This window comes from Dendroctonus ponderosae, unplaced genomic scaffold (genome assembly GCF_020466585.1).
Source record: "Dendroctonus ponderosae isolate FM_Combo_2020 unplaced genomic scaffold, Dpon_F_20191213v2 Dpon_F_20191213_9, whole genome shotgun sequence".
NCBI classification, from domain to species: Eukaryota; Metazoa; Arthropoda; class Insecta; order Coleoptera; family Curculionidae; genus Dendroctonus; species Dendroctonus ponderosae.
The window spans coordinates 289,298-302,771 of record NW_026019116.1 but is presented as its reverse complement, the minus strand read 5'-3'; the positions used below and the strand labels follow the sequence as shown (position 1 = coordinate 302,771).

The 13,474-nt window shown below is 35.8% G+C and overlaps 1 protein-coding gene across 3 annotated transcripts in view; it reads left to right on the top strand.

Annotated features, from left to right (window-relative positions):
- LOC109537686 (calpain-C) overlaps window positions 1-13,474 on the top strand; it is a 101,547-nt gene that overhangs the window by 14,541 nt on the left and 73,532 nt on the right. For all 3 annotated transcript variants that reach the window (XM_019904534.2, XM_048669695.1, XM_019904532.2), the window contains exon 2: window positions 10,998-11,138. In XM_019904534.2, coding sequence (XP_019760093.1) covers window positions 11,001-11,138 — 138 coding nt within the window. In that variant the 5' untranslated portion in view covers window positions 10,998-11,000. The remainder of the gene's footprint in view (window positions 1-10,997; window positions 11,139-13,474) is intronic.

Below are 13,474 nucleotides of genomic sequence, written 5' to 3'. Positions count from 1 at the left end.
ATAAACTCGAGAAGCCAATAAACAATTTTTATGACATTCTCCAAGGGTGAAAATCATGTCAATACGTTCTTCTCTTGGATAATTCTTCATTTTAACTTAGCAACCCAATAATAATATTAAAATAACGACCAACACGTCTACAATTACAAAAAACAATACCACTCCAGCCATCAAAAAGAGTCTTTGCAGTCTAAACTGACAAATAAAATAAATGATTTGACATGGGTAAATGGCATAGCCAACTTAGATACATTGGAATCTTAAATTAAACATCACCAAATGGTGCACAGAACGATTATTTGACGTATTTTGTAAAAAGTCAAAAACTTAGCTATTAACACCCTAATACCATTCGATAGGTAATTAAAAATTTCATTTCGTGGTAAGTTAAAAAATATGGGGTTGTATTTAAATTAATCAAGTATATCATAAAATAATACTTTTTAAAAATCAAACTTCCGTGCCGTATAGCGTGAATAACCCTGTATATATAAAGGGTGTTCCGTGAATATGTTAAAATATTTTAGCAGCGTGCTCTTCTAGTCATTTTAGAAGGGGGTTTTTCTGAGAATTTTTTTACTTTGAGGTTTCATTGTTGAGATATTTGACTTCCATAATGGCGGAAAATATTAGTTTTTGTTGTGTTTCTTTAAAACGCTTAAACGTGTAAACTTCAATTTTGGTATAGATTAGAATCTAATTGAGTGCCATTCTATGGTGCTGTTTTGTGGTTGAGTTTACTTTTATACAAGGTAGAAATGTGGAACCCCTACTTTTATTTTGTTCAGAACTTTTTTGTGTGCATGTAGACTTTTATTCGCATATATTTTTTAAATACCACAAATTATTTGCCTCCTTTTTTTATCTCTTATTGTTTTTTCCTAAGACCACTAGTTTGCCCGCAAAAAATAAATAAAATCGTTTTCTTTGCGCTCTCAAAATGTGTAAGTAATCAAGTCAGGTTTTAAAATCTAATAAGGTTTTCAATTTCGCTACGCATTATTAGTTAATTACTAACAACGTAAATTGTTTTTCGAAAATGTGTATTTTGGTTCAAATTACAATGATTAAGTTTTAATAAATTTAACTAAACTTACTTACCTTGAAAACTGTTAGCAGCCGCTGTAAAATTTTTGACAATGAAAACTAAACGATAAAACGATATTTAACTGTCATAGACATAACCTCTTTTGTTTATTGCACTTTTTGTATTGAAACGTTATTAAATAAAAATCCATTAGTTACGTACTTACACATTTTGAGAACGGCAAATAAAGCTATTTAATTTTTTTGTGGGCAAACTATTGGTCTTAGGAAAAAATAATAAGAGATAAAAAAGTAGGTAAATAATTTTTAGCAACTAACAAAATCATGCCGATAAAACTTTAAGTGCATATAAAAAAGTTCTGATCAAAGCAAAAGTAGTGGTTCCACATTTCTACCATGTATAAAAGTAAACAGAACCACAAAACACTACCATAGAATGGCACTCAATTAGATTATCATGTATACCAAAATTGAAGTTTACACGTTTAACCGTTTTAAGGAAACACAACAAAAACTAATTTTTTCCGCCATTTTAAAAATCAAATATATCAAAAATGAACCCTCAAATTAAAATAATTTTCAGGAAAACCCCCTTCTAAAATGACTTGAAGAACGCGCTGTTAAAATATTTTAACATATTTACAGAACACCCTGTATAACTACATGTTTCTTTAAATGAGTGGTGCACTTTATTGGTTAACGTTTCGACCTGCTTCGGTCTTCATCAGAACACACTATTTGTAATCAGTGACTGGTTATCTTAAATAATTTACATTTATTTGGTATACAATTCACATTTTTTTATTTTATTATTGCTTTATTATTGACTAAAACCTAGAACGTAAATTGGTTTATGTGTTGGTGTTAAAAATGATCATTCTCGATTATGATATTACCCACTGAAATGCGATATTATTTTGTGACCCTAAAAGGTGCATTGTTTTTATTGTAAATGTATATAGGTAGTTAAAATTGTTAAAGGGACATACATTTTTTGTTGGTAAAATTTGTTCTAGGACAGTCACTTTGTCATTAAAAGGTAAAACAATTTAGACCAATTACTTTACGGAACACGACAACACGATTTAAAACTGAGCGATTCAGATTAAAATTATTATTGCTGTAGCAACCGGGTTATTTTCCTTAAAGTACTGAGCCAGATATTCAATTCACGTTGTTGGTGTCCCCCTTATCATTTATTGCTAACGGGTTTTTAACTATTTCCATAGATTCCAAGAGTTCTCTTCGTTTTTTATTAGATTCGACTTGCAATATTTTGACACTTTCGAAGTTAAACGTATGTTTTCTTGTGCTTTCATGAGTGTTAAGGGCGGTTATATTTTTCTTGTCGTATTTGTGGCTCTTTATTCTATTTTCTAGAAATTGACTTGTCTGACCAATATAAACATTCTCACAGTCGTTGCACTGCACTTCGTACTTCTTCTTTTTTTTTGAATTTTAGTTTTAAGTTTAGAGTAATTTTCTGACATCAATTTGTGCGCCTTGTGGCAAAGGATCACATTGTGTTTTCCGTACAGTTTTTTCAGGGGTTGGGACAATCCGTTTATAAATGGAAGCGACACATAAGCGTTTTTGGTTGTGTTAGATAAAAACAGATAAAAAGGAACATTTAGTATTAAGACTTAATAAGGATAAAGACAACCCTGAAGATATATTCGAACCAGAACAAACAGTTTACGTAAAAAAGCATATACTACAAAAACATGCTGACAAATTTGAGAAACCTTCTAAATTAATTGCTGTTGACTTTCAGAAATAGACAGCGCAAACTGATACCAAAAGAAAAATACATCTTTTAAATATTAAGAAACCTCTAAAACGCAAATACAACTTTAATGAACTCATCCTTATCTCTTTCAGAATGTTTCACCTGGCACTCGAAGGGGCTAACAAAATAACATTTAGAAAAATCCCAGACAAACCCAGACTAATTCCTATAAAACTCGGAAACGGAAAAGTAAAAGAATACATTTGCACACTAATACACTTCTTTGATCTAAATCAAATTATTATAGAAATAAACAAATTAAACTTAAAATCAAATCAATTAACAGAAAAGGTAATATCTAATGATGCATATAAAATGGAAACATCAAACTTTTTGAAAATACTTTCACTTATTCAAGAAAGAGTTGAATCTTAAATGAATGAATTAATTCCACATCCACAGCGTATAAAAAGAGGTATGATTAATGTTGTAGGGTCAATTTTTAAGTCAAGTACAAGAAATTTAGATTTCGCAGACGGAGAACGTTATAATTATTTATTTAATGAACCACAAAAAAATCAAAATAAACTAGCGACAAATACTCTCAAAGAGAGCGCTGTTTATCTTAATCTGATAAATAAATTTAATGAAACCATTAGTAAAATATATCATGTTGAAAAATTGCTTGAATCAAAATTAAATCAAATAGCATTATTTGTTAATAGAAATATTTATAAAGAAAATGTTAACTACATTTTTATGTAGTTAACATTTTTATAACACAAAATCGGTAAAACATCGATGTTAGATCCTGAAATGAAAACATCGGACATTTGATGTAGATACTAGATAGAAACATTTTCTGCGAACTCATTGAGGGTACCAATATAAACGATACAGCGGCATAGCGGCCCATTTACAGCTGCACACGCAAAAAGTCTCTTTTTGCTAATTATATTTTGCTAATAATAATTTAATTGCTAATTGCTAATGTTCAAGTAAAGTGTGAGTATGGAATTCTATTTTTTCTCGAGCGAAGAGCTTAGCGAGGTTGAGCCGGTGGGGGCCACAGGTTGGAGCCGAAGTGGCATGGGAGCTGGGGGCTGAACAGTCTTGCGAGTTGGGGGGCCCCGGTGGCTTGTATGCTGACCTTTTGGATGTTGGGGGCTATCGGACTGCTGCACCATGTATTGGTGAAGAGCGACGTTTGATGTTTTTGGAAAGGTGAGAGAGGTCGCAAGGTTTGGGAATTGCCTTTGAAACCGGCAATTCCTCTACTTCCATTTTTTAAGCTTGGGCTGAGTTGGGGCTTGCAGGTAAGGCTGCGCGAAAATTCGGCGGTTTTGGCCAATTGGAGAGTGAGCAGACGGGAGAGCTCTTTTATTTGATTAGCTTGAGCTTGAATTAGCTCATCTTGTTTGTTGTTTCGGGGACGCAAGGCTTTGAGTTCGGCAATGAGGGAATTTAAACCGGTATCTTTAGTTTTGTGTTTGGAGGAGGAATTTTTTGACTTGCCCATTATTGTCAACCCACCAACACTGACACTTTTCGAGAGCACGAAGAAATTGGTTGAAAGGGACTTTGTCCTCGGGATTCGCTCATTTTGTTTAGGTAACCACGTGCGAGGACACACGTTTTTTTTCGTGGCTGCCTTTACATAGGAAGAAGAAAGTTTTTGTTAGTTTCAGTGGTTTTACTTTAACGAGGGGAGACTGTGTCTCGATGCAGACACAGATGAAAGCACGTGGTTTCTTACACTGGCTCACTGGTCGCGCACTTTCACTAAACACGAAGCTTGACGAGAATGTTATACTCCAAACTAGACTGAATGTTGCGTTGGTTTTGGGCGCTGCGAGATTTTCGATGTGCATCGGGCGACTATCAGGTGCAGAATAACTTCATTCAGCTATTCTATCTTTGTATACACGGCGGCGGCTGGAGGATCAAAATCTTCTTCAAGATACTCGGTGTCCCGTGACACCAGCTAGTGTTGGATTTTTACCAACTAAAACCCCTCAAGGTTTGACTGTAAGTTTTCGGGAGTTATCCTTTAAAACGTATGGTCTTCTTTAATAATAGATCAGCTCCAGCATCCGTTTGTCCCCACATTACATTCTCTCCATACTAACGGCCTGCTAGTCTTGGCATCTTACTAATTGTTAACACTAAGATTTCACACTTACAACACTTTGCTGACTGATTCGACTCCTGTCTCAACTTTTTCTTACATAGCGCTGAAACCTATCATGCCCCTGCTGAAGCGGGTGCTGTGGCAATGAAGGGTTCTCCAATAGATTATATCTGCGCAAGGTCAATGCAACTCTCCGTTTAAATGATGCAATATGTGTTCTTTTGAAGGCCGGTTTCTATGTTCTACTTAATTTAAAAACTTCTTTTTGATTTCATCGCCTATCTAGAAATCTTTGAATAGTACCGGTTCTCCCAATCCAGTATCCATTGGTTAACGTGTGCTCTGCCATGGTCGATTCATCCACCTGTCCTAGTCTGTAACTCCTTTTGTGTTCGGTTGGCCTTGTCTGGATGCTTTCACCAATATAAAACTATTTAATTATGACTTGAAATTAGGATTACATTGATTTGCTCTTCGAAAAATGACGATAATTTATAATGACCATTATTTAAATTTAAGAAAGAGAAAAAAGCGCAAAAAGGTTTCCCTTGAGCGGGTATTTTGGGCGGTCGTGTGTAAAGCCCGAAGGGTGGATTCGTTGAAGCGCCACTAGCTTTCGGAGCAAAGCTAAAAAAGCTTTTTTTTTCAAAAATTCATTTTTAACTGTTACATGTTTTATGATTTTTGTAGATTTGAACATGGTTTTACTTGATTTTGTTTCAGTAGTCAGTCGATCCGGTCAGTAGTGGTCGACTACTATAGTCAGGCTATCGATAGTTATCGATATTAATTCTATCAACCATCGATAGTTATCGATGGTTGAATACATTTTAACAAGTTTTTTTGAATAAATGGCTTAATTTATATTATCTTAACTCACAATAAATCAAATATGTAAAAATAATCCTAATTCTATTCCCAAATTTCGATTATGCGAATATTTAGGAAAAAGACTAAGGCTTTTATGCAGAAATGTTAGTTTATCTACATTTGATGCGTTTAGTCTCGACCTTCGATCCTTCACCACCTGACCGGCTGAACTAAAAGTTCTCTCACTTTCCACCGATGTTGCTGGGATACACAAAAATTTCTCCACACACTCATTCTTCGGTGTCAACGCTGTACTTATCTACAACAAAATAATAAAGAGAACCCTGTATGTCAAGAAAAAAATCTTCTTTTCTACATACAAAATGAATTATTATCACATCAGGAGTAACTGATTTTATTTTCCTAGGTACTCTATGTTCAAGAAATGTAAAAGACATGGTGATTTCTTCACAATATTAATATTTTGTGAAACTGAAGTCCCTTTTCCAGGATACACATTTTGTTCCGCTTTTCTTTGAGTAACTACATACATTTCTTGCTCCAGAATTAAAGCTGCAGATGAAGCATTTTCCGGGCTTCTAAAACCCTGTTTCTTGGATCTTGAGTCAATAATAGTTGCTATTTTGGTTACAGTTCTGGTTTCATATGGAAATAGCCCATTTTGAACTGATTCTATTAAACCGTTGCAAAATATTTTTCCCTTCTCTGTTTCCAGGTCCAGATAGCTAACTTGAATGGTTTTTTGTAGCTTCTTCAAAACGTTTCAATACCTTTACCGAATTATTCAAGACAGACAGTTCATCTACGTAAAGGGGCTTTACGCATTTTTAAAAGTGTTCTTTCAATTCGCTCATTGGTTTTAAGTAGGTCTCGGAATCAATCTCGAATAATTCGAGTATTCGAGTATTCGAATATTCAAAAAGCGAATAATTAAGTGTAGTTATAAATTCGAATACTCGAATACTCGAATACACTAACATTATCAAACGGACAAGGTGCAAATATCTTTATATGTAGGTACTCACTTTGTATACTTTTATAAAATAAATGATTCATATTCTACAAGCATTTAAACAGATACCCATATATTTAAGCAAATGAATAGCAAATGAAAGCCCGATACAAGCAAATGAAAATAATAATTTGCTTGTAAATATGCAAATGAATATTAAATTACGTCACTGTGTTCTGGTGATTCACGTCATCAACTTTTGCGCGGTGTTACAATTAATGTGCCGACAAAGGCACTTTTTTATCCGTTGCGGCTAATTGCCAAAAATGATATGAGACAACCATTTTTCTTCTTGCAAAACGGTGAACGGAAAACGAGCACTCGAATATCTAACGAATATTCGAATACTCCAATATTCGAATATTCGAGTATTCGAGATTCGTTAGATATTCGAGTATTCGAATAATTTTACTATTCGAATAAACCACTAAACGAATATTCGAATTTCAGATTTTAAGAAATTCTGAGCCCTCGTTTTAAGGACCCTTCCGATCATGTAAAAGGTGCTATTCCATCTAGTAGGTATCTCTTGAATTAGCTTATACAGTTTGTGTGCACTCTCAATATCATCATTTCCTTGCTGTTTTTTTTTAAGTTTCTGAGTAAATATCAAAATGTTAAAACGAATGACCGAAATAACGTCGAATGCTATGGATAAATTTTGAAAACTGTCGAATTGTTTCGATAGAACAAACTATCGATATTTACCGATAGAGCATCAATAGTTCTCGACCACTACCGGTCAGCAACATTCTCAATATGCGGTAATAAAGCAAATTATTTCTCCGCCCTAGACTCCTCTCACCACCCCAGTGGTTATGCGGTTGGGATGAAGAGCTCTCCTTATTCAATACCTCGTATAGCGGTTGTTAGCAAAAGCATGCTCCAGATGATGCATTTCTTCCTGAAGATTTAAAATTAACATGCCAAAGGCTCTCTAATAAATTTGTAGATTATTGTAAATTGTTTGTGAACTGTGGGTATTGTGAACAGAAACGATAGAAGTGTTACTATCAGTGACTTAAGAAATAGAGAGAATTGAGAGTTTTATAAGATGTGCAGATGTGTAAGGCCAAATTGCACCAAAACTAATAAGATAATTCTTATTCTTTATAAAGACCTTTTGGTCTGTTTATTTTGTCTGGTCAATGTTGTTGATTCTCCTGTGATATGGATGCCCAACTATCCTTCCATCTTTTCGGTGGTCTTCCGATGGGTCTTTTACCAGCTGGATTTCCATTCGACACAATTTTGGCTATTCTTTCGGGATCCATTTTTTCTACATGGTCCTACCAGCATCTTCTGCACTTTTGTCCCCATCTTATTACATCCTTCAACTTGCAGGTCTGTCTTATTGTTGTGCTCCTGACTCTATCCCGTAGTGTTTTTCCCGCATTGACCTTAGAGTTTTCATCTCTGCCGTTCTTAACATACATGTCTCGATGCCGTAGGTGAGTATTGGTATTACGCAGGTTTTGTATATTCGAACTTTACTATCGATGCTCATATGTTTGTTGTTCCGAATGATGGCTTTGTTGATCTGGGATTTGAGATCTTTAATTGGTTCGTTGCGGCTAAAACATCCGCTCCAAGTATCTGAAAGTTGTGACTTGCCCGACAATTTCATTATTTATAACCGGTTTCATACATTTTGTCTTGGATATTGATATTTGCATATTAAATTGTGTGCTGACCTGATTGAACCTGTGAAGTTGTCTTTGCAAATTGTCCTCCGTTTCTGCCAATATTGTCGCGTCATCGCCGTAGCAAATTATGCTAATGGGTTTTTTGTTGATTTTATACCCCATTCTTAAGCCGCTGATCTCTTCAATGATCTCGTCCATTATCAGGGTGAACAGAAACGGGCTTAAGCTATCCCCTTGTCTTATACCCTGCGATATCGGTATGTCATTTGTTGTCTTATGATCAACTTTAAATCGGGTTGAATTGTCTGTGTTTAGGCAGTATACTGTTTTCATAATTCTCGCCGGCGTTCGTTTTTTCTTCAAGATGGTGATAATGTTTTCCAGTCGGACAAGGTCAAATGCTTTTGTTAAATCGATAAAACATGCCAAAGCGGGGGTGTCAAATTCTATTGCTTTTTCTTTTATTTGTCGCATGATAAATAGGGCGTCAGTTGTGGACCTATCAACATATAAGTTCTTCGGAATACCTGCTGTTCGCCTGAATAATTTCATGGAGGAGCATAAAAGAGTTATACCCCTGTACTTTTCAGGGTTGGTTTTTTGTCCTTTTTTTGGAGTCGGGTCTGGTGAAGCACTTGTGCCAATCGTCGGGGATTGTTTGTGAGCTTAATATTCCATTGAAGAGTTGCGTTAGTTTTTTTGTGAGTTCATTACCGCCATACCTTAGAAGTTCTTTGGGTATATTGCCCACACCCAGTGCGTTTTCTATTTTTAAGCTTTTTGTTTTTTACTTCTTCTTCCGTGAATGATATTGGGACCTCTTCTTCTTCTTTTTCTTCTGTCTGCTCAGCTCTCATCTTTGTGTCTTGGCTGCTATCGTACAGGTCATTAAAATATCTTTGCCAGTTGTGCGGTGACAGGCTTTTAGTTTGAAAGCATTCGTTCACAGGCTTTTTTAGATTTTTAAGCAACTTCCATACTTTCCGTTGAGCTCCATATAAATCGTGTTGCGTATTGTTGGTGAATTTTTCCTAGTACTCTCGTTTAATCCTTGGTATGTCTGCGTTCGCGCGGTTTCTAGTCCCTCTGTGTTTGATGAGATTATCGTGCGATTGAGTGCTTTTGTAAAGCAAGTAACTTTTCCGTTTTTTATTGACTAGCTTTTTCACCTCCTCACAGAACCATGGTGTGTTGTGGTTTTGGGTATGCACGTTTTTTCGTGTTTTGCTTTTTTCTAGGGATTCTTCCGCGCCTTTATGGATACACGCTTTTATCCTTTCCCAGTTCTCATTGACATTGCCGTCGGTTATATTTTCGTTTAGTAGTTTGTTGGTGAGTCTCCGCTGGTACAATTCTTTTCTACTTTAATAGTCGAGTGATTCCATGTTGTATATTTGGATATAAAGCGGTTCTCGATTACGTTTCTGATGTTTTTCCAGTGTTTTCTTTCTCAGGACAAAATCATGGTCCGTGCCAAAATTGGATGATGTTAGCACCCTCAGGTCATTGATTTGTTTTCAATGATGGATTTTTGGACTCTTGTATTACAAAAGGTGTATTTATGTTGATCTTTATGTTGGAAAAAGGTGTTATTTATTTTTAGCTCATTTCTGGCGCAAAAATCGATTAGGGACTCGCCTTTCTCATGGAGGGTTGGTTCGTTAAACTTCTGTTTTACACCTGGAATTTCGACTGCGCCAATTCGAGCATTAAAGTCGCCGAGTAGTATTAACCTTTCGCTGTTGGTATTTCGTCTATAGTGGTTTGTAGGGAGTTATAAAAGCTTTCAGAGTTTTTTTTTTTGGCTTGGATATATCGGGCGCATAGATGCTAATTAGATATAGTGGACCCTCGGGAAATGCCAGGTTGATTCTTAGGATCCTATCATTTACAGATTCCATGTTTTCAATAAAGTCAGAGTTTGTATGATATATATATATTTTTTATCATATATAAGAATACCCACACCTGAGTTGGCGCGGTCTTGCTTTGGTTTTGCACTGTAGGCAAAGATGTAATCTTGGTATTTGATGATTCCCTTTCCGTTTCGTTTGGTCCCAGATATTCCACATGTCTATTGTATGCTTCTCCATTTCCATAATCATCTCCTGATCTCTACCATTCCAAGAGGTGATATTCCAACAGGCAAATCTAGTGGGAATAATTTTTTGTTTTTGCATTGTCCTTGTCTTTGTTCCCGCTTGGGTCGTCATTGAAATCCGTCCATTATCCGAAACTTGACCCTTGTTTCTGTGAGCTATGATTGTTTTCTGCCCTAGGCAGGTAGCTAGCCTAACCTTTCCACACTTTATCCGGGTCTGGGACCGACAACAACTGTGACGAAACTAATCAGTTCCTCCGTCCCAGCTGCAGGCATTGTTAATAATAAAATAATTCTAACGAACCAATTTGTAGTTAAATAAAATTTTTACTAGAATTTTTCCTAGAACATCTAGTAAGTATGGGTTTCTCGATCTAGTTGGACGTATTGAATATAGAAATAGTTATTAAGTAGTTTTTGATCAATTAGATTAAGTTAGTATTCAATTACAGTTCGATAATGTTCTCCATTCATTTTTAACATTTTGTTCTTGTTTTCAGATAATGAGCGAGTACGAACAGATTCGCAAGATGTGTCTGAAACGAGGAGAGTTATGGGAGGACCCGGACTTTCCGGCCAATCAAGCTTCCGTATTTTATCACCAGACCCCGCCATTTCAGTTCACCTGGAAAAGACCTAAAGTATGAAATATATTTAGTTACTTATGAGATGATAGGGCCATTCCTCAATTAATACTAGTTAATGTGTACAAACGTGTCCATTAACCATTAACTTCAATACAACGTTCCACTCGACTCTACCACTGTTCTTTAACGGATGTTAATCAGTAAATTGGTTTTTGTGGTACTGTTTCTGTGCTAATTGAACTTATCGGTGGGATTATATGCGAGGTGAAAGATAAGCATCTTATAAACCCCTCACGAAGAAATTGTAAGTGGTTTTGCCTGGCAAGTACTGCGAGCTAATTTGTAATCACTCGAAAGTTCACTGAAAGTTCGTTTTTCTCCTGCGCATTTTCCATACACCACGCAATTCACGCAAATTACCAGCATATCTTGATTGTGGTTGAGGAATTTTTATAAAACTTCTAGGCGTTCCATAATTGTATTGAGCGGCTTTATCAACATCCACCATAATTTCCTCCTCAGTGGGGCAATATGTAACATTTTTAAGCGTTTTATACTTATATATCTGGGCTCGATAATTCTTTGCCCCTGCTTCTCGGGTCATCTTCATCTGAACATCGGTCATCATCTCGTAACTGCTGCAAACTTTGAAATCGTCATATAACGATCGAGCTGGAGTCCTTTATTGTCCCTAACCGATTTTCTTATTGGTTCTTCTTGATGTACTTTGGCTTGCACCTTGTCAACTGCTTCTCCACTTGAATGCCACGGTTCTCGACCACTACCGTGCTTCTAGAGTATTATTGTTCGAAAAATTATACTCTACTTCTGAGTTTCCATCCGCACTGACATGATTGTGGTGTACCAATACTGCATCGCGACTTATCTCTAGTGCTTATGTTGCCGCATTAATAAATCTATAACCTTTTAATTCTTCAGATTAGCCAATAAAAATATATTCTTATGATTTTGCATCTAAGTTTTTTTGGTGTTCCTTCGGCACATGTAAATCATAAAAATATCATTCAAGTCAGTTTATGTACTATCACGGTAAAAGAATTGAGTAGGTGTTTCGGCAACTATCCATCGCTGAGTGTTCGACCCTTGCTGCGAAAGCTAGTGGCGCTCAAACGAACTCACCCTTCGGGCTTTACACACGACCGCCCGAAATACCCGCTCAAGGGAAACCCTTCCTCTCTCTATCTCTCTCTCTATCTCTGTCTCTTTTGAATTGTCGTTAAAAATAATTGTTCATAATCATTGTCATTTAAATCATTGTCTTAATTAAATAGTTTTCATTAAAGATTGATTTTTATTTTTCTCTGACTGCAATTTGTCGTGTTGCAGCCTTATCTTTATTCTTTGTCCACGTAGCTAATGCTGTGATTTCTGCTTGAGTCGGCTTTTCTTTAGCAATTACTTCCCATACGCCTTCGTCGATTAGCATAAGCTCCATCTTGTAACTCCAAACGGCATAGTTGTCACCGTTGACCTTCTGGATGTAGGACCGTTATCCGAAGCTTTTTGCCATTTTTCCTTATGACGAAAATTGCGAACTTTAACTTTCACTATACTCCACAAAACACTTGTACTGTTGACTTGACTGTAATCTTTATGTCTTTTTATCGTGCACCGATTCCTGGGCCCATAACTTGTTGGTTAATTTAGGAATATGTATACTTTCATTTTATATGAACTTTATTCAATATACAGGGTGATTCAAAATTGGCGTCATTCCTTTTAAGGGGTGATAGAGGCTCCTTTGGGGAGTACCAAAAAAATACTGGCAAAATAATTTGGAAGATATTAACAGTTGAAGATCGAATTTCAACTTTGTTATTAAGCATTATTTTGAAAAAATCCCACGTTGGATTGGAAGCCTATTGGAATATTTGAGCATTCAAAAAGAAAAATTACCATCTTGGCTTCAAATTACAAAAAATTTTGATATCAAAAAAGTTCCCTTCTACAATTTTTTGATGAAAAGGCGGCAATGATGTTTTTTGTAATTAATAGATAGTTACAGGTGGATAGCCCTTGTCAATCATAACAATAAATTGTCAAACTGTGACTTACTTTGAATTTCCTTTCACGAATTTGCTGATATGCTGATATGCTGATTAGTTCAGGGGAAATGCTACAGTAACATAGCAGAAGCTGAAAGAACTCACGCCAACAAAGGGCGAGGAGAGTGGTTCCGGGAAGATAGTGGACGACAATTGATGTTCGGGTTCCAGGCACAGAGGAACATTGAACATAATCGAATCTAGTATACAGGGTTGCTCATTAGTGCGCCAAAGTGCGATATCTCAGTAAATATGAAGTTTACAAGAAAATTCGTCCAACGAAAGTTTTTCACGTTTAAAAGGTCCACATTCTAAAATTACTTT